Source organism: Geotrypetes seraphini, chromosome 3 (assembly GCF_902459505.1).
Source record: "Geotrypetes seraphini chromosome 3, aGeoSer1.1, whole genome shotgun sequence".
In the NCBI taxonomy this organism is placed as follows: domain Eukaryota; kingdom Metazoa; phylum Chordata; class Amphibia; order Gymnophiona; family Dermophiidae; genus Geotrypetes; species Geotrypetes seraphini.
In genome coordinates, this window is record NC_047086.1 from 357,843,987 (window position 1) to 357,868,449 (window position 24,463).

At 44.3% G+C, this 24,463-nt stretch overlaps 1 protein-coding gene across 3 annotated transcripts in view; it reads left to right on the forward strand.

The window, feature by feature from the left end:
- The window catches only part of IARS2 (isoleucyl-tRNA synthetase 2, mitochondrial), a 160,624-nt gene that overhangs the window by 135,555 nt on the left and 606 nt on the right, over positions 1-24,463 (forward strand). For 2 of the 3 annotated variants that reach the window (XM_033936093.1, XM_033936091.1), the window contains exons 17-23: positions 8,450-8,575; positions 8,716-8,847; positions 9,125-9,231; positions 15,867-16,012; positions 17,026-17,058; positions 19,970-20,160; positions 21,248-21,392. In XM_033936093.1, coding sequence (XP_033791984.1) covers positions 8,450-8,575; positions 8,716-8,847; positions 9,125-9,231; positions 15,867-16,012; positions 17,026-17,058; positions 19,970-20,160; positions 21,248-21,392 — 880 coding nt within the window. The remainder of the gene's footprint in view (positions 1-8,449; positions 8,576-8,715; positions 8,848-9,124; positions 9,232-15,866; positions 16,013-17,025; positions 17,059-19,969; positions 20,161-21,247; positions 21,393-24,463) is intronic. The other variant, XM_033936092.1, reaches the window with a different exon arrangement.

The following is a 24,463-nucleotide window of genomic DNA, read 5'->3' on the forward strand; positions in this document are numbered from 1 at the left end:
TCTGAGGGGACTCCTCAGATAGACCTATTTATAAGAACATAAGATAAGAACATAAAAATAGCCTTACTGGGTCAGACCAATGGTCCATCAAGCCCAGTAGCCCATTCTCACAGTAGCCAATCCAGGTCACTAGTACCTGGCCAAAACTCAAGGTGTAGCAATATTCCATGCTACCGATACAGGGCAAGCAGTGGCTTCCCTCATGTCTTTCTCAATAACAGATTATGAACTTTTCCTCCAGGAACTTGTCCAAACCTTTCTTAAAACCAGCTACGCTATCCGCTCTTACCACATCCTCTGGGAACGCGTTCTAGAGCTTAACTATTCTCTGAGTGGAAAAAAATTTCCTCCAAGTGGTTTTAAAGGTTTTTCCCTGTAACTTGAGTGTCCACTAGTCTTTGTAATTTTTGATGGAGTGAAAAAATTGATCCACTTGTACCTGTTCCACTCCGCTCAGGATTTTGTAGACTTCAATCATATCTCCCCTCAGCCATCTCTTTTCCAAGCTGAAGAGCCCTAACCGTTTTAGTCTTTCCTCATCCGAGAGAAGTTCCATCCCCTTTACCTTCTTGGTCGCTCTTCTTTGAACCTTTTCTAGTACCACTATATCTTTCTTGAGATAAGGAGACCAGAATTGAACGCAATACTCCCAATGAGGTCGCACCATGGAACAATACAGGGGCATTAGAGCATTCTTAGTCTTGTTAACATCCCTTTTTTAATAATTCCTAGCATCCTATTTGCTTTTTTGGCCACCGCCACATATTGAGCGGAAGATTTCATCGTATTTTCTACGATGACACCCAGATCATTTTCTTTCTTTTTTTAATTTACATTTTTATTATCGGATCATTTTCTTGGGCGCTAACCCCCAAGGTGGACCCTAGCATCCGGTAACTGTGATTTGGGTTATTCTTCCCAATGTGCATCACTTTGCATTTGTCCACTTTGCATTTCATCTGCCATTTGGACATCCAGTCTTCCAATTTCCTAAGGTCTTCCTGCAGTTTTTCACAGTCCGCATGCATTTTAACAACTTTGAACAGTTTAGTGTCATGTGCAAATTTAAATCTCTCTTTTCTTTTACTCTCATTTTTCTTTTTTTTTTTCTTTATATTTATTGAAATTTTTTACATAATCCACAAGAACATTCTTCTTGTACAAGTAAACAGAAAGAAAACAAATTAAAGAATACTATTTGCGTTAACTGCTACTAGTAACATATTCAATCTTCCTTAGACCACTAACTCAAATGGGGGAGGAGAATTGAATGAATTAAAGAGACACAATATTTAGGAATAACTCTCATTTTTCAATGCCTGTTATTCTTCCTGGTCTCTTTCAGCTTTGCTATACAGTATATTCTTCTCTTAACAGAAGTGGAAGCCATGGTTCCGCTGGGAACGAGTGATCACAATGTAATCAACTTTAAACTTGACATCGGAAAAGGGAAACATGCCAAAACCTTAACCACCACCTTAAACTTTAAAAAGGGTAAATACGATCGCATGAGAGCCATGGTAGAAAAACGACTCGAGAAGATGGTGGACAAATTGAAACGGTAGACCAGGCATGGTCCCTACTGAAAAATACTATCACAGAAGCACAAGATCTCTACATTCCGAGGATTTCCAAAGATCGGAGAACAAAGAGCAAAAGAGAACCGGCATGGCTTACCATACAGGTGAAGGAAGCCATAAAAGAAAAGAAGGACTCTTTCAAAAAATGGAAATGCATAAAGACAACCGAAGCCTGGAACAAACATAAAGATGATCAGAAGAAATGTCACAAGGCGGTGAGGGATGCAAAACAGGAATATGAGGAAAAAATAGCCCAGGAGGCCAAAAACTTCAAGCCCTTCTTTAGATACGCGAAAGGGAAAAAACCTGCAAAAGAGGCAGTGGGACCCCTGGACGACCAGGGAAGAAAAGGGTACATCAAGGAAGATAAACAAATCGCAGACAAACTAAATTCCTTCTTTGCGTCCGTCTTTACGAAGGAGGACACCTCAACAATACCTGAAGCGGAGAAAGTGTTTGCAGGAGAAAAAGAAGACAGCCTCACCACAGTTGAAGTGGACTTAGACCAGATATACTATCAGATCGACAAACTTAAAAGTGACAAATCCCCTGGACCGGATGGAATTCACCCGAGAGTCTTAAAGGAATTGAAGGTTGAAATCGGAGAGTTATTGCAAAAACTTGCAAACCTGACAATCAGAACTGGACAGATACCGGACGACTGGAGGATAGCGAACGTCACGCCAATTTTCAAAAAAGGATCGAGAGGGGAACCGGGCAACTATAGGCCTGTGAGTCTTACGTCTGTCCCCGGCAAGATGGTTGAAGCACTGATCAAAAGATAGCATAGTCCGGCACTTGGACGCACACGACTTGATGAAACCCAGTCAACATGGATTCAGGAAAGGGAAATCATGTTTGACGAATTTACTCCAATTTTTTGAGACCGTGAACGAGCAAATTGATAGTGGGAAGCCGGTGGACATAATATACTTGGACTTCCAGAAAGCGTTCGACAAAGTTCCACACGAAAGACTTCTCAGGAAACTACAAAGCCATGGCATAGAGGGAGATATACAAAGATGGATAGGCAAATGGCTGGAAAACCGAAAGCAGAGAGTGGGCATAAATGGGAAGTTCTCCGACTGGGAGAAAGTGACTAGTGGTGTACCCCAGGGCTCGGTACTTGGGCCGATCCTTTTTAATATTTATATCAATGACCTGGAGGAAGGAACATCCAGTGAGATCATCAAGTTTGCAGACGATACAAAACTATGCCGGGCAATCAGATCGCAGGAGGATAGAGAGGAACTCCAGAGCGACTTGTGTCGGTTAGAAACATGGGCGGAGAAATGGCAGATGAAGTTCAATGTGGAGAAATGCAAGGTAATGCATTTAGGCAATAAGAATAAGGAATACGAGTATACAATGTCAGGTGCAACTCTGGGGAAGAGTGAACAAGAAAAGGACCTGGGTGTACTGATAGATAGGACCCTGAAGCCGTCGGCACAATGCGCAGCAGCGGCAAAGAAGGCAAATAGAATGTTGGGCATGATAAAGAAAGGAATCTCGAGTAGATCGGAGAAAGTTATAATGCCGCTTTATAGGGCAATGGTCAGACCACACTTGGAAAACTGCGTCCAACATTGGTCTCCCTACCTAAAGAAGGATATAAAACTGCTGGAGAGGGTGCAGAGACGAGCAACAAAACTGGTGAAGGGTATGGAGAAACTGGAATACGAGGATAGACTTATAACACTAGGATTGTTCTCCCTTGAGAAAAGGAGACTGCGTGGGGATATGATCGAGACCTTCAAAATACTGAAAGGAATCGACAAAATAGAGCAGAGAAGATTATTTACATTGTCCAATTTGACACGGACTAGAGGACATGTAATGAAGCTAAGGGGGGACAGGTTCAGGACTAATGTCAGGAAGTTCTGCTTCACTCAGAGAGTGGTTGACACCTGGAATGCCCTCCCAGAGGAGATTATTGCGGAATCGATCGTCCTAGGCTTCAAGAGCAAACTAGATGCATATCTCCTTAAGAGAGGCATATAAAGATATGGTGGGATATGTTTGATTTAAAAAAAACTGATACTGTTCGATAGCGGGAGTTGGACACCGCTAAAACTGCAGCTGCAGTGATTTTGAGCCTTCAGAAGGCAATCAGATAAGTGCTCTTTCTGTCTACTAAATTCAGTTAGATAAAATAGAAAAATATAATAAAATAGAAAAATTAGTAAAATATGTATTGTTGCAACGGTAATTGAAAAGACTGTGTCAATGTTATTACTGACATAGGTCTTCCTGATAAACATCGAGGATTGATATCTGGGATGTCCCTTTAAACTATGTCAATGTTATTACTGGCATAGTGGATTTACAGGCTTTTCCTGTAAAAACATTGAAGGCTTTACCGTAAACTATGTCAATGTTACTACTGGCATAGTAGATTTACAGGCTTTTCCTGTAAAAAGATTGAAGGTCTTACCGTTTTCATATTTTGAATGAATTATTGTTCTTATAGAATGAATGTAGCACTGGTCTTTTGAAAGCATATGTGTATATGAATATCATTGGTGTGGCTATAGAATTGAAGATATTCAGCTTGGGTTTTGTGTAGTAATATAAGTTGGACTATAAATTACGCCAGGTGTACACCTGGCAGGGCCTCCGCGTGTGCGGATCACCGGACTTGATGGACCGAAGGTCTGATCCGGAGATGGCAGTTCTTATGTTCTTATGTTCTATTCTTTTGGAGATCCTTTGTATTATTTGAACACTAAAATGTTTTGCCTTATTTTTTCTTCTACTGCTTTGAAGTCTCAGTTTTCTTTTCCTCTTGCTTTTCTTCACTTTTGTGACAAAGGTTTGTTGCTATATTTATAGTTCCTTTCTATATGTCCACTATTTCACTTAACTTACTCTTCTCTACTATTCAGCAATAAGCAAAAAAGAAAGCCAGAGCCTCAACCAAGAAACACACAGCATCGTTGAGGCAATATGCCTTTTATCCCTCCCCCCCAAAACTCCCCCATCAATGGTATGCTATCTCCATATAACACCTTTACAATAAGTAACTGTGCTTTATGTACACAGACTGCAGACTCTCCTTAAGAGTGCATGCTGTTTTCCGAAAGATGTGCATGCATAAACCGTCATGCATGCACATTCTGTCAGGAAATAGTGTACACTCTCCTTAAAGTGTGTGTGCTATATGTGGCATAATGTGCACTTCTATCAGTAGACGACATTGTTTCAAACAGCTTATTCCTAGCACATAATGGATTATCTCCCCAAACCCTGATGGTTCTTTAGCAGGAATCATATTTTAGTTGTTATTCTTCATGTACCTTTCGGTGTCATAAGCTAGAAATTACCATGTGGGGGGAGGATTATATGGTATACAGTTTTTGTCTGACATAATGAGAGTTTTTAATCTTTAATGTTTACCTAGCATGATTAAGGGCATTCATTTTTCAGTTTCTTAGCAGCAGATTATAAAGGAAAATCTTCAGCATACCCATGTTCATTACTGATACCAACGGATTATGTAAATGGTATGTGCTGTGTTCAATATTCCTTGGAAATCACCCCATTCTCCTTGCCCGCCCCCCCTATACTTATCTTGTTAGCATGGCAAGGTAACAGCAGCACATGAGTTTACAGCAGTGTTTCTCAACCTTTTCAAGCCAAGTACCCCTAAGCCTAACAAATACCAACCGAGTACCCCCACACAAGCTCCACCCCAGACCCGCCCAAACTCTGCCCCTAAGTCCACCCCTATAATAATAGTACTAATTGTAATGCAATTTCTTCCATTCATTTTTCATATACACACAATATAATCTTATTAATACATAATGGTAACCACAAAATTAAAAAAACACGCACAAAAAATGTTAATTATCATTTATAGTCTGAGTTGGGTTTTTTTCAAAGAGGTCAAGGCAGATGACTTTAAAACTATAGAAAAATAGACAAATATAGAGCATATATAGTTAAAACTATAGAAAAATAGACAAATATAGAGCAAAATATTGCTGCATGGCTGGCCAGGTACTTTCTCTCAGATGTCAGAATTAACTTCGGGGGGAAAGTCTCATGGGCCGGCCGCTGCACGCAGCCATGGCCAGTCCCTGCTACAGAGTTTCTGTTGGAGGAAGGATGGCGCAATTCGGCTTTGGGGATGGAGAGTTGTGCAGATGGAGGCAGGGAGGCATCCTGACGGTGGCGGCTTTAGCAAGGGAGGGGGCAAAGGCAGGGATTCATGGCGAGAGGCAGGAAGAGTTCCCTGGTGAAGGCTAGGCTGCGTACTCCCAACAGGCGGCCCGCGTACCCCCTTGGGTATGCGTACCGCAGGTTGAGAAACACTGCTCTAGGACATCTGAAACACTGTTCATATCTGATAAGCACCAGATCCTGCATCACCCCTACTGTATGGGTACTTTTAGCAATTGCTCCTTACTTCTGTACATACCTTTGAGTATTTTCCCTTTCAGAGCAATTCTATGAACATCTTCAGTTAATGCTGTCCTGTTTCTTTTGACTGTGCAGAAAGTGTGTATATTGCACTTGTTTAAATAGATATTCCATTTCCTCTTTCCAGATTAACCCACAGTGCTACCTCTTTCATAAACCCTGCAGTTCAATTGTTTGTTTGATTAAACTCTGGAATTTGTTGCCAGATAATGTGGTAAAAGTAGTTAATTTAGCAGGATTTTAAAAACTTTTGGATAATATCCTAAAAGAAAAGTTCATAATCTGTTATTAAGATGGACTTGAGAAAATCCAGATAGTTATTTCTAGAATAAGCAGCATAAAATCTGATTTACTCTTTTGGGATCTTGCCTGGTACTTGTGAACTGGATTGGCACCTGTTGGAAACAGGATACTGGGCTTGATGGACCTTGGTCTGTCCCAGTATGGCAACTTTTATGCTTTTAACAAGAGACATCAATGGTTAGAAACTATTGAATTGCCTGATAGAGCATATTAATGAGTCATCACAAAATATCCTGGGCATTTTGTCCAAATTAGTGTTTTTGAATCATCTCCCTAACAGAATTTGTATATTGGAAAAGATGAGGGTGTTTAGGACCATTATAACTGATTTCATTTGGAGAGGTAAAAAACCTAGAATCAGTTATTGTAAACTAATTATGGGTCGTTGTCGAGGAGGGATAAGCCTGCCCTGATGCAGATTGTTTTTGAGACCATCACTGGTCAGCCAAAATTCTAGTCAGCCAAATAGCCTGACGGATCTGTGTATGTATCTTTGTGGAAGGTCTTCCAGAATAAAAACACGGGGCTCCCTCAGACACCATCTCTTTAACAGGATGCTACCCTTTGCGATACTGGGGGAGGTGTGGTATGAATGCAAGGGGGATGGATGAATGTTGTGATTAGGAATGGAGTTTTGTTAGTGGTGAGAGAGTATGGATGAGATGTCTGGCGCATGTTACTTTGAGCCTAATGGATTTTTCTTTGGGGTTCTACTAAAACATAAAATAAGCTTCTATAACCTTACGAGTCACTGCTTAGTGGCACCACTGCCCTCTTTTACCTTACTATATTCATGAGTTTGGATATTCTGGGCCTTTGAGTTGGCTCTTTGTATATTTTCAGGAGTTACTCTGAGCTATATTACATTGTTCTTCTTGCCTGAGTTGCTAATATTCTTTGTATGGTTTTGAAGCTTCAATAAAGATAATTTTAAAAAAAAAATTTGCATGCTGGGAATAATTGGATTTTATTGGTTTATTGGCCTTCTTCTGCTGTATAATTAATCCTCATGTATGCAAAACATTCCTGCTCAGTATTGAAGCTTTTGTATTGAGTTCCAAAATATTTTTGGTAACTGAACTTCAAGAATGCTTTACTTTTTAGGTATATTTTGAGAGATGATTACTATAATGTTTTCCTCGAGTACAATTCATCATACTTCTTCCACTAATGCTCTTTGCTAGCACTGCAGGAAATAAAGGGCTAGATTCATTAACCTGCCCGATGTGTGGCCGATCCGCGGCAGGCCGACGAATTCACAAAGGGTCAGCATGCAAATGGGGGTGATCGGAGGAAACCCCCACCCCCCCCCCACCCCCAACGACCACATGGATTGCTAGTGAGCGATCCTGAAGCATATACAGACCATCTTCTTTGTCTGTAGATGGTCTGCACATGCTTACAGAGCTGCGAGCTGCTTTTTTTTTTTTTTAACTTTTTCTTCGTGGGCCAGTAGTTTTAACCCGCTTTAAACCATGAGCTAGCACTGCGGGGGAAGAGCAGCAAGACGAGATTTGGGGGCGCAGGGTGGCGAGTCGGAGCAGGGCGGCAAGGCAGGAGAAGTCGGCAGAGAACCAGAAAGGTCGTGAGCGACTGGTCCCCACCAGTTGCTTCTTTTTTGATCAGCCAGCCCAGTCGGTATTCCTGAGAAAGTTTAGTGAATTGCATCCTTCTTACTTTGCATGCCATTTCCCCTCATTTGCATGCGCAGAGGTTAGTGAATTGGGTCGGGGTCGCAAACCGATCAGTATACAATCGGTAAGCTTAATGAATCTAGCCCAAAGTATTCACCCGCTGGAAATCTGATAACCTTATCTTCCCTCTGCTGCTCTCTTCCTGTCATTTCTTACCTACATGTGCTTCTCTTGCCAGCTTCACTCTGATACCTGAATGCTTGGGACTGTGTAATACTGCAAGAGCCGCTGGCCTTACATGTTTAGATATTAGACTGAAGCTGATTGAATGAGATGCAAACAGGCAAAAAAAGGTACAAGAGAATCAGGGAGGGAGATATGAATTGCATAAAATGTGATTTGATTTGCTACAAGAATGCAGTAAGCTTAAAAAATGTGCTATAAAAAAAAATTGAGAAGCATTGCTGTAAGTCCACTTGATGTAAGTTTGTCCTTCTCCTTGTGTAGGATGAAACTAAGGCGAAATCTTATGGTGCTGATGTTCTGCGTTGGTGGGTGGCTGAGTCCAACGTGTTCATAAATGTCAAAATTGGACCTTCAGTGCTGGACATGGCCAGGGAGAATATCAACAAGGTGACTCTGCCTCAATTGTGATGATTGACTAGGGGTAGTGGCCACTAGTTGTAGCCTACATACCCCAGCCAGGGGTCTGCTTCCCATTCAGATATGAGTGTTTAATAACACCCGGGCATTTGTGCTTTTTTGGTTGACAGTTTCGGAATAGACTGCGTTTTATGTTGGGGAACCTAAGAGGTTTCAGCCCAGAGACCGATGCTGTCCCCAACACCGAAATGTGTGTAATAGACCAATACATGCTGCACTTACTACAGGACTACTCCAACAAGGTGAGGAGATGGAAGACATTTTATAGGTTTGGCTGGAAATTTCATGACCTGCTTACTGTACTGACTCTGAAGCCTGGCCTATTCAGCATTCACTGTGCAACCCTGAGTAAATTGTTCGTAACTCGTGCAGGAAAGGAACAGTACAGCTTTAAGGGTTATTATTGCTTGTTATAACAAATAGTTTAACTTGATTTGGGGGGTTCTGCAGTTTTTCTGGATTTATAGTTTATGGTAAAAGTGGTATAGTGTGTGTGTGCCACTCTGTGTTCCCATGCAGATTACTGATGCATACAAGGAGTATGACTTTGGAAAAGTGATCCGTTTACTGCAGGCGCTGGTTAACAGGGAGTTATCCAGCTTCTACTTCAGCATCATCAAAGACCGGTATGTGCCACTATCATCTTTTCATTAAGGCTGGAGTGTTACTACCAAACTCCGGTTCATAGTCACATCTTCAGATTAGTAGTGCTGTTAATGTTTTGTGTTGTGTCTAGTAGCAGAGTTGAGTCTGTACTTTAAACTGTCACCTTGATTGGTTAGGGATGACATGAAAATCTCTGCATGTCATAAAAGGAGCAGGATGAATCACTCACTGCAAACCTCTGGTCCCATTTTGTAATTAGAAAGCCTTACAGATTCAGCTGCCTGCCAGTGCTACCCATTGGCTATGCAAAAAACTGCAGCTGTGTACCACTAGAGAATGATCTGGTGATAGGGACCTGTGGAGTTTTTATAGCGGATGCAGAAGTAAAGCAGGAGTGGTTTAAAAAAAAAAAAAAAAGTGGTTACCCCATGTCCAGCATCTCTTTCTCCCTTCCCACCCTGCCTTATTCATACCATTTGGAATCTCAGGGCCAGATTCTCAAAATTTTTACACGGTTGCTAAACTGGTTTCTGATGGTTTAGCCTGCATGCATTGTAACAATGGATTATCAAAATGGCTTATTTTGGCATTTAGCGAGCTTTCTAGCAGTCTCTTGACACTACCATGCAAATGGGCTCTTTAATATTGAAATGAGCACTCCAATGGATTCTTAAAAATCGCTGAGCCATTCACCAAGAGCAGCATCAGCTTTTGGCGACAAAAATCAGCGCCTGGTCCAAGGGTGCCAGTACAGTGACAGCACTGTTTAAAACCCTGGCAGCGGGAGAGATGCCCATTCTCTCCTGCTGCCATGCAAACCTTCTCTCCCCACCCCCGCATGCCTTCAACAACCGGCACCCTCTCCCCCTTACCTTGATTTAGATAGCTGACTGGAGGGATGCCTATTTCCTCCAGCCATCTGGCCCGCCTCTTCAAAATGGGCCTTCCCCTCCCAGGTGAAACTTTTTTAAAGCCCCTCCTATGGGAGCGGCCTTATGTGTCTGGGCCAATCACAGCCTTAGGTTCCTCCCCTGATGCATAAGTGAGGAGCCTAAGGCTTTGATTGGCCCAGACGCCTAAGGCATCACCCATAGGAGCCAATCAAAACCTCAGGCTCCTCCCTGGTGCATCCAGAATGCACCAGGTAGGGGAAGACCCATTTTGAAGAGGCGGGCCAGCTGGCTGGAGGGAGTAGGCATCCCTCCAGTCAGCCATCTAAATCAAGGTTTTGCATGGTAGTGGGAGAGAATAGGCATCTCTTCCGCTGCTGAGGAGGGGGTGTCACTTGGTGGCGTAGAGAGTGGGCATCTCTCCTGCTGCTGGGGGTGGGGGTCACATGGCGGTGGGAGAGAGTGGGCATCTCTTCTGCTGTTGTGTGTTTGGTTTTGTTTTTATCTTTTTGTGTTTATTCTGCACATGTGCCCATCGCTTTCGCCAGCAATGGGCACATGCAAATTTGGTGAGTCTTCGCTACTCTCTGTCAACCTCATTTGCATGAACGTTTTTTGAAGAATGACTCGCTTTTTTAAAATCACTACCAGAACGGCTGCAATAGCCAACCTTAGTCCCTGCCACCGATCCTCACGAGCCTTCTCTAGGTCTTCCCTCTGCCAGAGTCCCTTTTAATGTAACTTCCTGTTTTGCTCCTAGAGCAGGCCTGTGAAGATCAGCAGTGGAGTGTGAAGCTCTGAAAGGAATGAATGGAGCAGTGGGGTGATATGGGTCGCTATGCTATACTGCTTCCTCTGCCACCACTGCTTTTGCCATCAGACCCACATTAATTGCGGTAGTTCCCAGAGCACCTTATGAAATGATTTTGGGTCGGGATTGGAAGGGTTGGCCGATAGATTGGGACCCAGGGCAGGCTTTGGTCAGTACACAGGCCCAATGTGAAAAAGCAACCACTTCTGGGGAGACCCTAGGGGAGACATTCCCCTTTCAGGGGGAGCTATTCCAGGAGGGAATAGGGAAAGGACCACGTCTCACCAAGGCTCAAGTGAAACGCCAAAAATGGCAGAGGAGACAAGCTCTCACCCGTACCTCTCAACAGCAGGAAGTCCCATCTGTTCCTGAAAAGGTATTAGCGACTTTTCCTACCTTTCAGGCAGAACAGAAGGCAGATCCCTCTTTACGGGCCGCCTGGCAGCAGGTAGGAAATAGTGGCAAGGGAGCATTTAATATGATAGTGAAACGGGGATTATTGTATCGAATTAGTATTGCAAGGGGACTGGACAATAGGGTTGAACAATTAGTAGTACCCCAAGGTTTTAGGTCCCTAGTACTGCAGATGGCGCATGATCACCCTTTGGCTGGTCATAAGGGAGTGGACGCTACTGAGACGCAGATTCTGCAAAGATTTTTCTGGCCTGGCTTACGTCAGGAGTTGGTGCATTTCTGTGCCTCTTGTCCCACATGCCAAAAATTAGCCATTCAAAAACCCCGTAGGGCCCCATTAATCCCTATTCCGTGGGTGGAGGAACCTTTGGGAAGATGGGCCATGGATATTGTAGGGCCCCTTAAGAGAACACCTCGGGGGTTTCAGTACATCCTAGTGGTAATGGATATTGCCACCCGGTTCCCATGGGCATTTCCCTTAAGAAGAACATCTACGCAAAATATTGCTGCCCTCTCCCGCTGCAGTGGGGGTGCTGCTTTCCATCACCATTGCAATTGGACCTGCTGGACTCATGGGGGGAGTTGGAGGGAAAGGAGAGACACTGATCCCGTAACTGGGGTTAGGGGGTAGGTAGAGAGATGTTGGACCTGTGGGGGGGGACTGGAGGGAAGGGAAGAGAGAAAGGGATCTGGCCACATGGTGAAGGGGGTGATGTTGGTGGCGACGCTAGAGGGAAGGGAGAGAAGGTGCTGGACCCATGGGGAGGAGGTTGGCTGGAGCTGGAAAGAAAGAGAACCACTGAACCCATGGGGCGGGATGCTAGAAGGAAAGGAGAGAGACACTGATCACGTGGCTGGGGTTAGAGAGAAGGTAGAGAGGTGTTGGACCTAGAGGGGAGGGAAAGAGAGAGGGTGCTGGCCATGTGGCATAGGGGTAGTGTCTGGCTAGAACTGGAGGAAAGGGAGAGAAGCACTTGACCCATTGGAAAGGGCTGGAGGGAAAGGAAAGAAGTGCTGGACCCATGGAGGGGGTGCTGGAGGGAAAGGAAGAGAGGTGTTGGACCTTTAGGAAGGAGGAGAGAGAAGGGAAAGAAATGCCAGACCAAGGGGATGAAGGAAGAGGGAGTGAAGTACTTGGATTTCAGCAAAGCCTTTGATACAGTTCCTCATAGGAGGCTGTTGAACAAACTTGAAGGGCTGAAGTTAGGACCCAAAGTGGTGAACTGGGTCAGAAACTGGCTGTCGGACAGACGCCAGAGGGTGGTGGTTAATGGAAGTCGCTCGAAGGAAGGAAAGGTGACTAGTGGAGTCCCTCAGGGTTCGGTGCTGGGGCCAATCCTGTTCAATATGTATGTAAGTGACATTGCTGAAGGGTTAGAAGGAAAAGTGTGCCTTTTTGCAGATGATACCAAGATTTGTAACAGAGTAGACACCGAAGAGGGAGTGGAAAATATGAAAAAGGATCTGCAAAAGTTAGAGGAATGGTCTAATGCCTGGCAACTAAAATTCAATGCAAAGAAATGCAGAGTAATGCATTTGGGGATTAATAATAGGAAGGAACCGTATATGCTGGGAGGAGAGAAGCTGATATGGACGGACGGGGAGAGGGAACTTGGGGTGATAGTGTCCGAAGATCTAAAGGCGAAAAAACAGTGTGACAAGGCAGTGGCTGCTGCCAGAAGGATTCTGGGCTGTATAAAGAGAGGCATAGTCAGTAGAAGGAAGAAGGTGTTGATGCCCCTGTACAGGTCATTGGTGAGGCCCCACTTGGAGTATTGTGTTCAGTTTTGGAGACCGTATCTGGCGAAAGACGTAGGAAGACTTGAGGCGGTCCAGAGGAGGGCGACGAAAATGATAGGAGGCTTGCGCCAGAAGACGTATGAGGAGAGACTGGAAGCCCTGAATATGTATACCCTAGAGGAAAGGAGAGACAGGGGAGATATGATTCAGACGTTCAAATACTTAAAGGGTATTAACGTAGAACAAAATCTTTTCCAGAGAAAGGAAAATGGTAAAACCAGAGGACATAATTTGAGGTTGAGGGGTGGTAGATTCAGGGGCAATGTTAGGAAATTCTACTTTACGGAGAGGGTGGTGGATGCCTGGAATGCGCTCCCGAGAGAGGTGGTGGAGAGTAAAACTGTGACTGAGTTCAAAGAAGCATGGGATGAACACAGAAGATTTAGAATCAGAAAATAATATTAAAGATTGAACTAGGCCAGTTACTGGGCAGACTTGTACGGTCTGTGTCTATGTATGGCCGTTTGGTGGAGGATGGGCAGGGGAGGGCTTCAATGGCTGGGAGGGTGTAGTTGGGCTGGAGTAAGTCTTAACAGAGATTTCGGCAGTTGGAACCCAAGCACAGTACCGGGTAAAGCTTTGGATTCTCGCCCAGAAATAGCTAAGAAGAAAAAAAAAAAATTTAAATTGAATCAGGTTGGGCAGACTGGATGGACCATTCGGGTCTTTATCTGCCGTCATCTACTATGTTACTATGTACTAAACACAGCAGAAGAAGGATAGAGGGAATGAGAGAGGGGAGAAGCTGGATACAGGAAGGTATACAAAAAACAGATGGGAGATAGGAATAGGGACACAAAGGGCAAATGTTGTATGGGGGTGGTATATGGGTATAGGGGCAATGACAGAAATGGGAGTGTATATGGACACAGAGGGAAGATGCTAGACATGGGGGAGAATAGTAACACTGAAGGGAGATGCTGGACTTGGGTGCATAAGGACACGGAGATGTAATGCTGGACACAGAGTGGTGATGATGAATGCGGGTAGAAGGACACAGGAGATACTGGAAAGTGAAGTATAGGGACACAGCAAAGGGAGGTGCTTAACATGGGGGAATGATAAGTACAGAGATGAAAGTTAAATGGTGAGCATGGAAAAAAAGAAATGTCAAATGGATAGGAGACCATGGCAAGTTAGTTAAGAGAAGACAAACAGAAACTAGAGCCTGGGACCAGCATGATTTGAATAATAAAATAACCAGACAACAAAAGTTAGAAAAATTTTATTTTCTGTTTTGTGATTTACAATATGTCAGATTTGAAATATGTATCCAGCCAGAGCTGGTGTTAGGCTGGGGCCCAGAGCAGAAATTTGGGAGGGTACCCCCAAGCCCATTGCCGCCTTCAGCTTCTAGCAGACTTACAACTCTCTCTGGCCAAGGGGCAGTTGCCTAGTTGTAGTCCCCTAACACCTTGACAAATATGATCTTTATATTTTGCACAGTAAAGGAAGAAATGGATCGTTGTACTTACATGTAGGATGTGGCTTCTTGAGATTTTGGTTTAATTTATGTTTATCATTTTTGGCCAGCTATAATGTGTTTGGCATTTGTGTGTTGTGTTCTCTGTACATGATTGAGGTATTCTGTTAGTATGAATTTTCTATGGAGCATTCTGTAGTAATTTGGCTTGTTGAGTTTCCCTGTTAGTGAAGGGGATATTAGTGGGGAGGGAAGACAGGGGTTTTGTTGATCCTTGTTCTGTATTATTTATGAGTTATAAAACAGTTGTACAGAATATTATTTCTTTTTATACTTTAATAAAATGAGGCTTTAATAAAATGAGGCTTGTGTGGATGGGATTAGACTGAGTTCATGGGGACAGAGCGGTTAGGGACAGGGACAAACTTTGTCCCCTTGTCATTCTCTAACCATTGCTTTACAGCACTGTATGCTTTCTGGAGGAAAGAAATAAATCTAGAATTGTCCTCTCTAAAATATATTTGATGGGAAGAGAGTAGCATAGTGGTTAAAGCTACAGCCTCAGCACCCTGAGGTTGTGGATTCAAACTCACACTGCTCCTTGTGATCCTGGGCAAATCACTTAATCCCCCCATTGCCTCAGGTGCATTAGATAGATTGTGAGCCCACTGGAACAGACAGGAAAAAAATTCTTGAGTACCTGAATAAATTCATTTAAACTGTTCTGAGCTCCCTTAGGAGAACAGCATAGAAAATGAATGTCCTTAGCCCCCTGTCTACTCCTTACATACTGTTCTTTGATTGGACAGCAGGAAGAGTGACGGGCTACTGAAAGCATTAAAATGAAGTTTGTTTGTTTTTAATTAGAAAAGGATTTGTAAGTTATGGTGTAGCATTGTATTGTGTTTGAGTTGGCTGTCCATCAAAGTTGTTAAGTTTGTGTGCAGCCTAGGGGATTTAGATAATGGAGAAAACTTTATTTTCTTTGGTCATTTTGTACAGCAAAAATCACATGGGGTGCTATGGACAATAAAGAAATTTTAAAGAGTACACAGAAAAAAAGGCTAGAACTAAAATTTAAAAATTTAGGTGATGATAATCATGGCATGTTGCCCAGGAGACCGAGTGAGTGGCAAAGATAGCATGGTCAGTCTGAACTTCCAAGGAATAATGGAGATTCCAGCCTGATGGTAAAGAAGAACTCTATCTGCTACTGATGTGTAATCCTTTCATCAGCAAACAGGAATTTTGGCTAGTGAGTTATTTTTTAACCTCCGGGTAATGCTGTCTTATTTGTCTGCCCCCACCCCCCAAAAGACTTTACTGTGACGAGGAAAAGAGCTCCAAGAGGCGATCATGCCAGACAGTACTAGTAGAGGCTTTGGATGTGGTCGTGCGATCCTTTGCACCTATCCTTCCACACTTGGCTGAGGAAGTATTCCAGCACATTCCATATATAAAAGGTAAGGGCACCACATTTCACAGAGCAAAGGTGTGTAAATCTGACTCATGGAAACTAAATTCCAGTTAACCATCTGGTGCTTATGACTGATCATGTACATATGCCAAGAGAATGGATCCCCTCCACTTAATAAACTATGAGAAAAAATATCCATTATTGAGCTGATTCAGGTTATAAATTAGCAACAGAAATCCATATGTGTGTGTGTGCATTAGAAAGTGAAGCTTGTACCCTCCCAACTGGAACCAACTCCCCCCGCAAATCAGATTACAGAACTCACTGATGACCTTCTGGAAAGTAGTAAAGACATAAGAACATAAGCAATGCCTCCGCTGGGTCAGACCTGAGGTCCATCGTGCCCAGCAGTCTGCTCACGCGGCTGCCCAACAGGTCCAGGACCTGTACAGTAATCCTCTATCTATACCCCTCTATCCCCTTTTCCAGCAGGAAATTGTCCAATCCTTTCTTAAACCCCAGTACCATACTCAGCCCTATTACGTCCTCTGGAAGCGCATTCCTGGTGTCCACCACACATTGGGTAAAGAAGAACTTCCTTGCATTCGTTTTGAATCTGTCCCCTTTCAACTTTTCCGAATGCCCTCTTGTTCTTTTATTTTTTGAAAGTTTGAAGAATCTGTCCCTCTCTACTCTCTTTATGCCCTTCATGATCTTGTAAGTCTCTATCATATCCCCTCTTCAACTGAAATTTCAACTGCAATCAACCCCCATCGCCCCCTTAAATTCCCCCTTCCTTTCTACACTCTCTTCTCCATTCTTAACCTGTACTTAAGTTGCTGTATACTCTTTGTACTGTCTAAATGTATTCCACTGTGAATGTTTGCTTGTAACCCATTCTGAGCTACTGGGAGGACGGGATAGAAATTGAATTAAATAAATTTCTCAGAATTTCCTTAGGATTAGATAGCGTTACCTCATCACAGAAGCCATTTATATTGCTAGTCAGTGGAGGGTTATGCCAAGAATGCAACAAACATGTTTTTTTTTGTCATTCAGAGGAAGATTCTCAAAACTCATCAGTAGAATCTGGTAAGTCGATGTAGTGCCCGTAGTGGGAGCAACTTTTATTTTATGGGCGTTTCTCAGCATAATAGCATGAAAATTATATGCATGTTATTTGTATGGAGAATTGCCAGTAAAGAGCGGGAGGAACTGTGCCTAGCAATTGCTCTTCGGCTCAGCTGATTAACTAGCAGGGAGAGCAGCAGAAAGAAAAGTTCCCCTTCTCACCAACACACCCCCTTGCACGCCAGTGCCTGGACCCTCCAACACACTGTACAGCCCTGAGGGATGCATGCTCCCTCCCTCTACTGGTGATCCCAAGAACACCCCCTCCAACACTCCTGGCAGGAGAGAAGCCCACTCCTTCCACACCAGGGTCCCCAACACCCCCACCACATTTCTGATGAAGGCTGGCTGGTGGGATGCCTACTCCCTCTGATCAGCAAGCCCACCTCTTCAAAATGGCATACCTTCCCCTTCCCGATACATTCTGGGATGTACCAAGGAGGGACCTAAGGCCTTCCCTTTCCCAGTGCATCCTGGGATGCACTAGGAGGGGCCTAAGGCCCTGATTGGCTGAAGTTCTTTAAGGCCCCTCCCTCTCTCAGGATGCAGCAGGCATGGGCCTAAGGCTCTGATTGGCTCAGGTTGTAAGGCCCCTCCCAGGATGCATAGGGAAGGGGAATGTGCACCATTTTGAAAAGGCTGGCCTACCGGCCAGAGGAATTGGGCATTCCTTCTGCTGTTCTTCAGCTTAAAGGTATGGGGGGATTGTTAGGAGGTTGGGGGACCCCAGCGGCCAGCTGACAGGAGATGAATGGGCAAACCTTCTGCTGTCCTTCAATTTAAAGGTAAGGGGAGGTGGGGGACCCCAGGGATCTTGAAAGCAGGGAGGGAGTTGGTATCCCTCCTGCCAAATTTTTTTTAAAGCACTAAGGATGGGGGTGGGGGGGTGAATTGAATGGCCCTGGGGGATCGGTGGGAGGGAGAGAGGAATCGGGGGGGGTCTCTTTTTATTGGGAAAAAAAAAAAAATTGTGGACAGTGGCGGGTGGGGCTGAGAGAGAAAACTTATGAATGGAAAGAAACTGCTGCATCTTATACGAAATCTATCATGCCATGACACTGGCCCTGACGCAGCGGATGAAAAATAAACCCGCGAAACGCTGGCCGCATCAGCACCTTTTTGAGGCACTCTTTTGAGTCATTGTTGCCCTGGCATGCTCTCAAGCTTCTATTAGCTTCAGATAAGTAGCAATTTTGAAACCTTAACTTCAACACTTGTTCTCAGTTTCATGGATGAGTGCATTAAAATAGTATGTTTAACACTTTTAGTGGTGGTAAAATATAGACAAGGTTTTATGGTTATTGTTTAAAAAAAATAAAAATTTAAAAAATGTTTTAAATGAGAAATTAAAAAGTTAGAAAATATAATACAGGTTTTTTGGCCAATGATTGGAGCCAGGAGCTAACAAACTACGCTGAATTCCCTAGTCTATGACTGTGCGTAGGCTCCATCTCTGAGGCCTTTTCCTGTTGAGTGCACTTCTCCTATTGAGTGGATTTTGCTACCTATAGTTGATATTGTATTTTATACCACTCGGGATATATATCCATATAAATAGCAGGCAGACATAGCCTAATGCAGTATTCCAGTTTTGGTTTCAGAGAGAACTTTCCTGTCAGAAGAAGGGTAAATAAAGTTTTATGCAAATCATTGACCCGATATTGCCTGAGATACATGAGTCTTAAGAATAAGTCAGAATTATGCCTGTTTAAAAAAAAAAAACTCACTATATTGGTTACCAAGAATATCGTGGTCAAATTCTTGAAGCCTACACCCACATAGATCTGGGTTTCAAATTTGTAAGAGAAAGCTATTATATACTGCATTTTGCATCATAACGTTTATTCACAAAATATCTAGCCATGGTAGCAGCACACAAACTGGGGGTGCATGTGTTTCCTTGACTGGATAATAGACTAGTCAAGAATGCAACACAGGAAAGGGTCATAAAATCAATGAACAAACCCATCTGGGTATTAAGAGCTTGAACCGATTTTCTGATAAACCTTAATGACTATCTCAAATGGAGTTTATGGAAGCTCTGCTCAGCAGCACTTAGAAGTCTTTCTTCCAGATGATAAGATTACCACTTTGATATCGTTAGTACAAGAATTAAGGACATGTTGAGATTGTTAGGCCATACAACCACATAAACCCCTTGGCATGTCTCAATATGAAAAAACAAGAAGTCAGTCATGGATGCTGAAAATGGACCACAGGAAAACCATTGAAATGTCACAATGCGGATTTTATTAAATGACCTAAACATCTACATTGTAACATTTTGACAGTGTTTCTCTGGTACATTTTCTGCATTCATGGCCAACTCCTTGTTTTTTCTTCTTTTTGGCACATTTCTTGATGTTGAGGCTTTTTAACTGTGCATGTTTCAATAAGACACTAGCTGAATGGACTTTATGCTCTTGGTAATAACTGGAGATTCCCATAGATGAGAATTTGCTGTCCTGCTTGTCCCCGCAGATAGCAAAATTACTTACTTATAGTGGATGTTCTCCGAGGACTGCAGAATGCAAGTCCTCATGATATTCACCTGCTTCCCCAAGATGCTGGCTTCTACACACTTCAGAGCTATAAACAAAGTGGCCCTGCAAAGTGACGCCAACATAAAAACCCATGTACAGTACTTGTGCAGCATACTATTAAGAAACCTGTTTAATATTTGAGAGCTTTACAGTACCTTTCTTCATCTGAGCTTGAGAGAAGGCAGTGCTAATCGAATGATTTTTTTTTTTCTATAGCTTGAATGGAAATGTGGCTTTAAGTAAATTTTTCAAGTAAAGAATTCTGTATGCCAAGAACAAACCATACATTTGGATACTTGTTTTTAAATGGAAAATATTTTGTTTCTCAGAGCCTTTGAGCATTTTTCGGACTGGTTGGATTAAATCCAGCTCAGTGTGGAAGAAACCTGGCTTGGTAGAAGCTATAGAGGGTGCTTGTGCCATTCGAAACTCTTTCCTTGAATCTATCCCAGGCAAGAATTCAGTGGAGCACGATGTGATCATTGTCATTGAGCCAGGATTGCTTTTTGAGATTATGGAGGTAAGAGAGACTAACTGTTTGCTTGCTAAATCTATCCCACCATGTAAACACTGTACAAGGACTTCAAGAAATTGTTAGTAAGAGCCTTCTTCTTCCAGGTTGTAACTTTTCAGGAATTCTTCAATACAGTTCAGAAGTAACAATTTTAAGGAGTTTCTTGAGCCTAGAGTCAGGCTTGAACAAGGTGATGGGTTGGTAATAGTTTGATTATCATTCTGGAGACAAAGAATAGCACTACAGTGCTCTCTCCAGGATTTTTGGAATGGGCATGCCATCCAGCTAATTTTACTGATTACCTGGTTAACTTAACAGAACATTTTAAAATTCTGTGCAGTATGCCCCCATGTTTACCCATGTGGCAAAACATTTTGGGAGAAAAGTACATTACAGTAAGTAGGGAAGAGCAAGCTTCAGTCAAGTAATTCTGCTTCACTGGCTTAGGAGTGAACAGTAGTTTTATTTGCAACAGGTCAAGAGGAACTCTGGGCAAGGAGTGGAGCAGCATCCCTTCTGAAGAAACAGATCTCTCACCTGCTACTGCCCACTATCCCATCCATGGCCCCTTCCCTTTCTATATCTCTAGCCAACCCCCACACCTCATATGGTTAGTAGTAGCCCTGATGTGGATCTTCAGGTGATGGCAGTAGGATTTTAAAGGTCTTGTGAAATCAGTAGGCAACCAAGAAAGTCCATAGGAGAACTGAGCCACTATAAGACCTGGGAAGTTCATGCTGGTTCAAAGGCCCCATGTTGATTTTCCCTCTGATTGTCACCTGAAGATCTCTGCCCAGTGGCTCTGCTTTTGACAATTCTGGTCATGAAAGTGCCAAATGCCAGGCCTGAGAGGCAGTGAGAATGTACACCCAACAAACAGGAACATTGAAGACACTGTAGTGGTAGTCACTTTGTGCGGGCCTGATAGTCGTAGCACATAAAATTCACTTTTTGCTTCTTGTTTGGTATGTTTCATAAAGGTACAACACAGCTGGTACCAGATATGGTGAAAGTAATATCTGTACACAGCTAAGTGGAACAATTCTATGAGAGCCTTGTTAACATGTTATTGCCCTGCTGTTGTCCACTGCAGACATTGCAAGCTGAAGAGACATCCAGTACATCTGAACTAAATGAGCTAATGATGTGCTCTCAGACGACGCTCGTAACCAAGGTACCACTGGACCTGCCTTCAGATGCTAATATAATCAACGGATCCTTTCTAATTAATTTAGAAGGTGAGATATGGGCGTGTGAAGTGGACAGTGGCTAGTTTGTCATCGCTGTTTTCTTAAATAATCTAACTTGATTCTAGAAGTCCTCTACTTGGATGCTAGCATCATTCTTAGTATTGACACTGACAACTCTAGAGCAGTGTTATTCAACCGCTGTTCCGCGGCACACTAGTGTGCCGCGAGATGTTGCCTGGTGTGCCGTACGGTCAGGGCCGCCATCAGGGCAGTACCACCAGTCCTGCATTCAGGGGCCCGGAGCTGACAGGGGGCCCGGGCTCCCCCAGGGTCCTAGGCCACAGTCTAGGGAGAGGGGCGGTCCGCCCCACGTGGACAGGAGAGAGCTGGACGGGGGACCCGCGGAGTTCAATACATCTCGAGCCGCGAGTCTCAGCCTTCCACTTCAACCAGTCCATTGTGTTGCCTGTATTTTTCCCTAAGCCCCATTCTCATCCTGGGGAACAGGCGTTGCACGCGCTGGACTGTAAGCGTGCCCTTGCTTACTACCTTGACTGTACCAGGGCTCGCTGCTCGTCCCCTCAGCTCTTTCTGACCTTCGACCCTAACCGTCTAGGTCGTCCTGTCTCTAAACGGACGCTTTCCAACTGGCTTGCTGCCTGCATTGCGTTCTGTTATGCTCGGGCCGGTCTCTCACTGGAAGGTGCTGTCACGGCCCACAGGGTCAGAGCTATGGCTGCTTCTGTGGCTTTCCTCCGTTCCACGCCCATTGAGGAAATCTGCAAGGCTGCCACTTGGTCCTCAGTTCACATGTTCACTACTCATTACTGTCTGGATACCTTCTCCAGACGGGATGGACACTTCGGCCAATCTGTGTTATATAGTTTATTTTCCTAATGGCCAACCATCCCTACTCCCTCTCTGTTCGCTTTGAGGTTACCCATGCGTTAAGAATATGCTGCCTGCTTGTCCTGGGATAAAGCACAGTTACTTACCGTAACAGGTGTTATCCAGGGACAGCAGGCAGATATTCTTACGTCCCACCCACCTCCCCAGGTTGGCTTCTTAGCTGGCTTATCTTAACTGGGGACCACGCATTCCTCCGTCGGGCGGGAAGGCACTCGCGCATGCGCGGTGCGTCCAACTAGAATTTTCTAGTTAAAAGTGTCCGTACCGGGGCTTCGTCGGTGACGTCACCCATGCGTTAAGAATATCTGCCTGCTGTCCCTGGATAACACCTGTTACGGTAAGTAACTGTGCTTTTTCACCCAGAGGGTGGTGGATACATGGAACGCGCTTCCGGAGGCTGTGATAGGCCGGAGCATGTTACAAGGCTTCAAAGAAGGTTTGGATAGGTTCCTAGAGGATAAAGGAATTGAGGGGTACAGATAGGAGTAGCGGTAGGTTATAGGGATAGTCTGTGACCATTGCTCTGGCAATGGGCCTGATGGGCCACTGCGGGAGCGGACCGCTGGGCGAGATGGACCTCTGGTCTGCCTCAGCGGAGGCAACTTCTTATGTTCTTATGTTACATAGAGGGGAATAGAAATGTTTGACCCAGAGAACAAGGCAGGGGGAGAGAGAGAGAGATGGTAGACAGTGGGAAATACACTTCCCCCCTCCGAATCTGCTGTTTCAGCATCCGTAGATTCGGTTATTTGTGATTTTTTTTTTTGGGGGGAGGAGGAAAAAACTTCATTTTGGACCTTCCCTGCCTCCCTCCCGCCTTCCCCCGGCATCCTGGCCTTATCTAGTGGTCTAGCGGGCTTTGGGGGCAGAAGCGATCTTCCTACGCTCCTGCCCTGTGCAGATCGCCAATAGGAAATGGCTGCCATGAGTTCCCATAGTAGTCTTTTGAGACTACGGGAGCTCACGGCAGCCATTTCCTATTGGCGATCTGCACGGGGCAGGAGCCTAGGAAGATCGCTCCTGCCCCGAAAGTCCACTAGACCACCAGGTAAGGCAGCACAGGCTGCCCAGCCCAGAGAGGAACAATCTTCGCTCTGCCCGGCCCGACACCAAAGCGGGGAAAGAGGAGACCGAAGCACCCGCATTGGCCCCTGCAAACACGCAACATGCATGGAAGGAGGCATTCGGAAGTGAAGACCACCAGGTAAGGTCTGGGGTTGGGTCAGAGCCGGCACAAAGTTATTTGCAATTTTTCACACTTCGTGGTCCAGTTCTGCCCCTAACCCCTGCGAATACCAAGGGAGAAGTGTAAACAAACGTTGGATATGGCAGTGGAAGGTAAGAACATAAGAACATAAGAAGTTGCCTCCGCTGAGGCAGACCATAGGTCCATCCTGCTCAGCGGTCCGCACCCGCGGCGGCCCATCAGGCCCATTTCCTGATAATTTTATTTTTTATTTTGTGATTATAATATGTCAGATTTGAAATGTATACCTACCAGAGCTAGTGTTAGACAGCAAGTATGATTTAGAACCTAACAGTGAGAGGAAAATGATATTTTGTTTACACCACAGCACTGCCATGGGGTTGGAGAGGGCAAAGGGGGAGTGGGGGGGGGAGGGAGGGTGAAACAACTACAAAATAAACCCGCAGGGACATTTGAAAAAAATGCCTGATTGGGTGGGAAAATCAAATTGAAAAATCAATTCAGTAGATTGAATCAAAAAATTTTTTTCCCTGAATCGGGCTGCTCTAGCCTGCACTCACCCACTGCGGACAAATCCTGGGGTGAATGAGCTCCCAAGGGGGAATCCCTGAGCTTCCTGAAAATGCAGGCTGGCCACACAGGAGTCGAGCAAAGCTTGTGCCTGTGGGCTACAGACTTCTGCCTGAAATCTGTGTCGTCTCGCAGCCAGAGGTGTCTCGGGGGTGCCGAGAGCCTTGTCGGGAGAAAGAAAAAACAGAAAAATATACACAAGCAGAAGAGAAAGGGCTCCTACATCCTCACTGCAGGAAATTAGACTGAGGAATTCAGACACAGCCCAGAGTGTTAGGGGGAAGAGCTGAGAGATGCAAATTTGGGTTCCTACAGATCCTCACAGGTTGGGTAGGATCATTACTCACTGGTCAAGACTGACAGTCATGTTGCACAGGAATTTCTTTTGCTGTTCCAAAACATTCAACAACATATGCTGAATTTTGGAATTGTA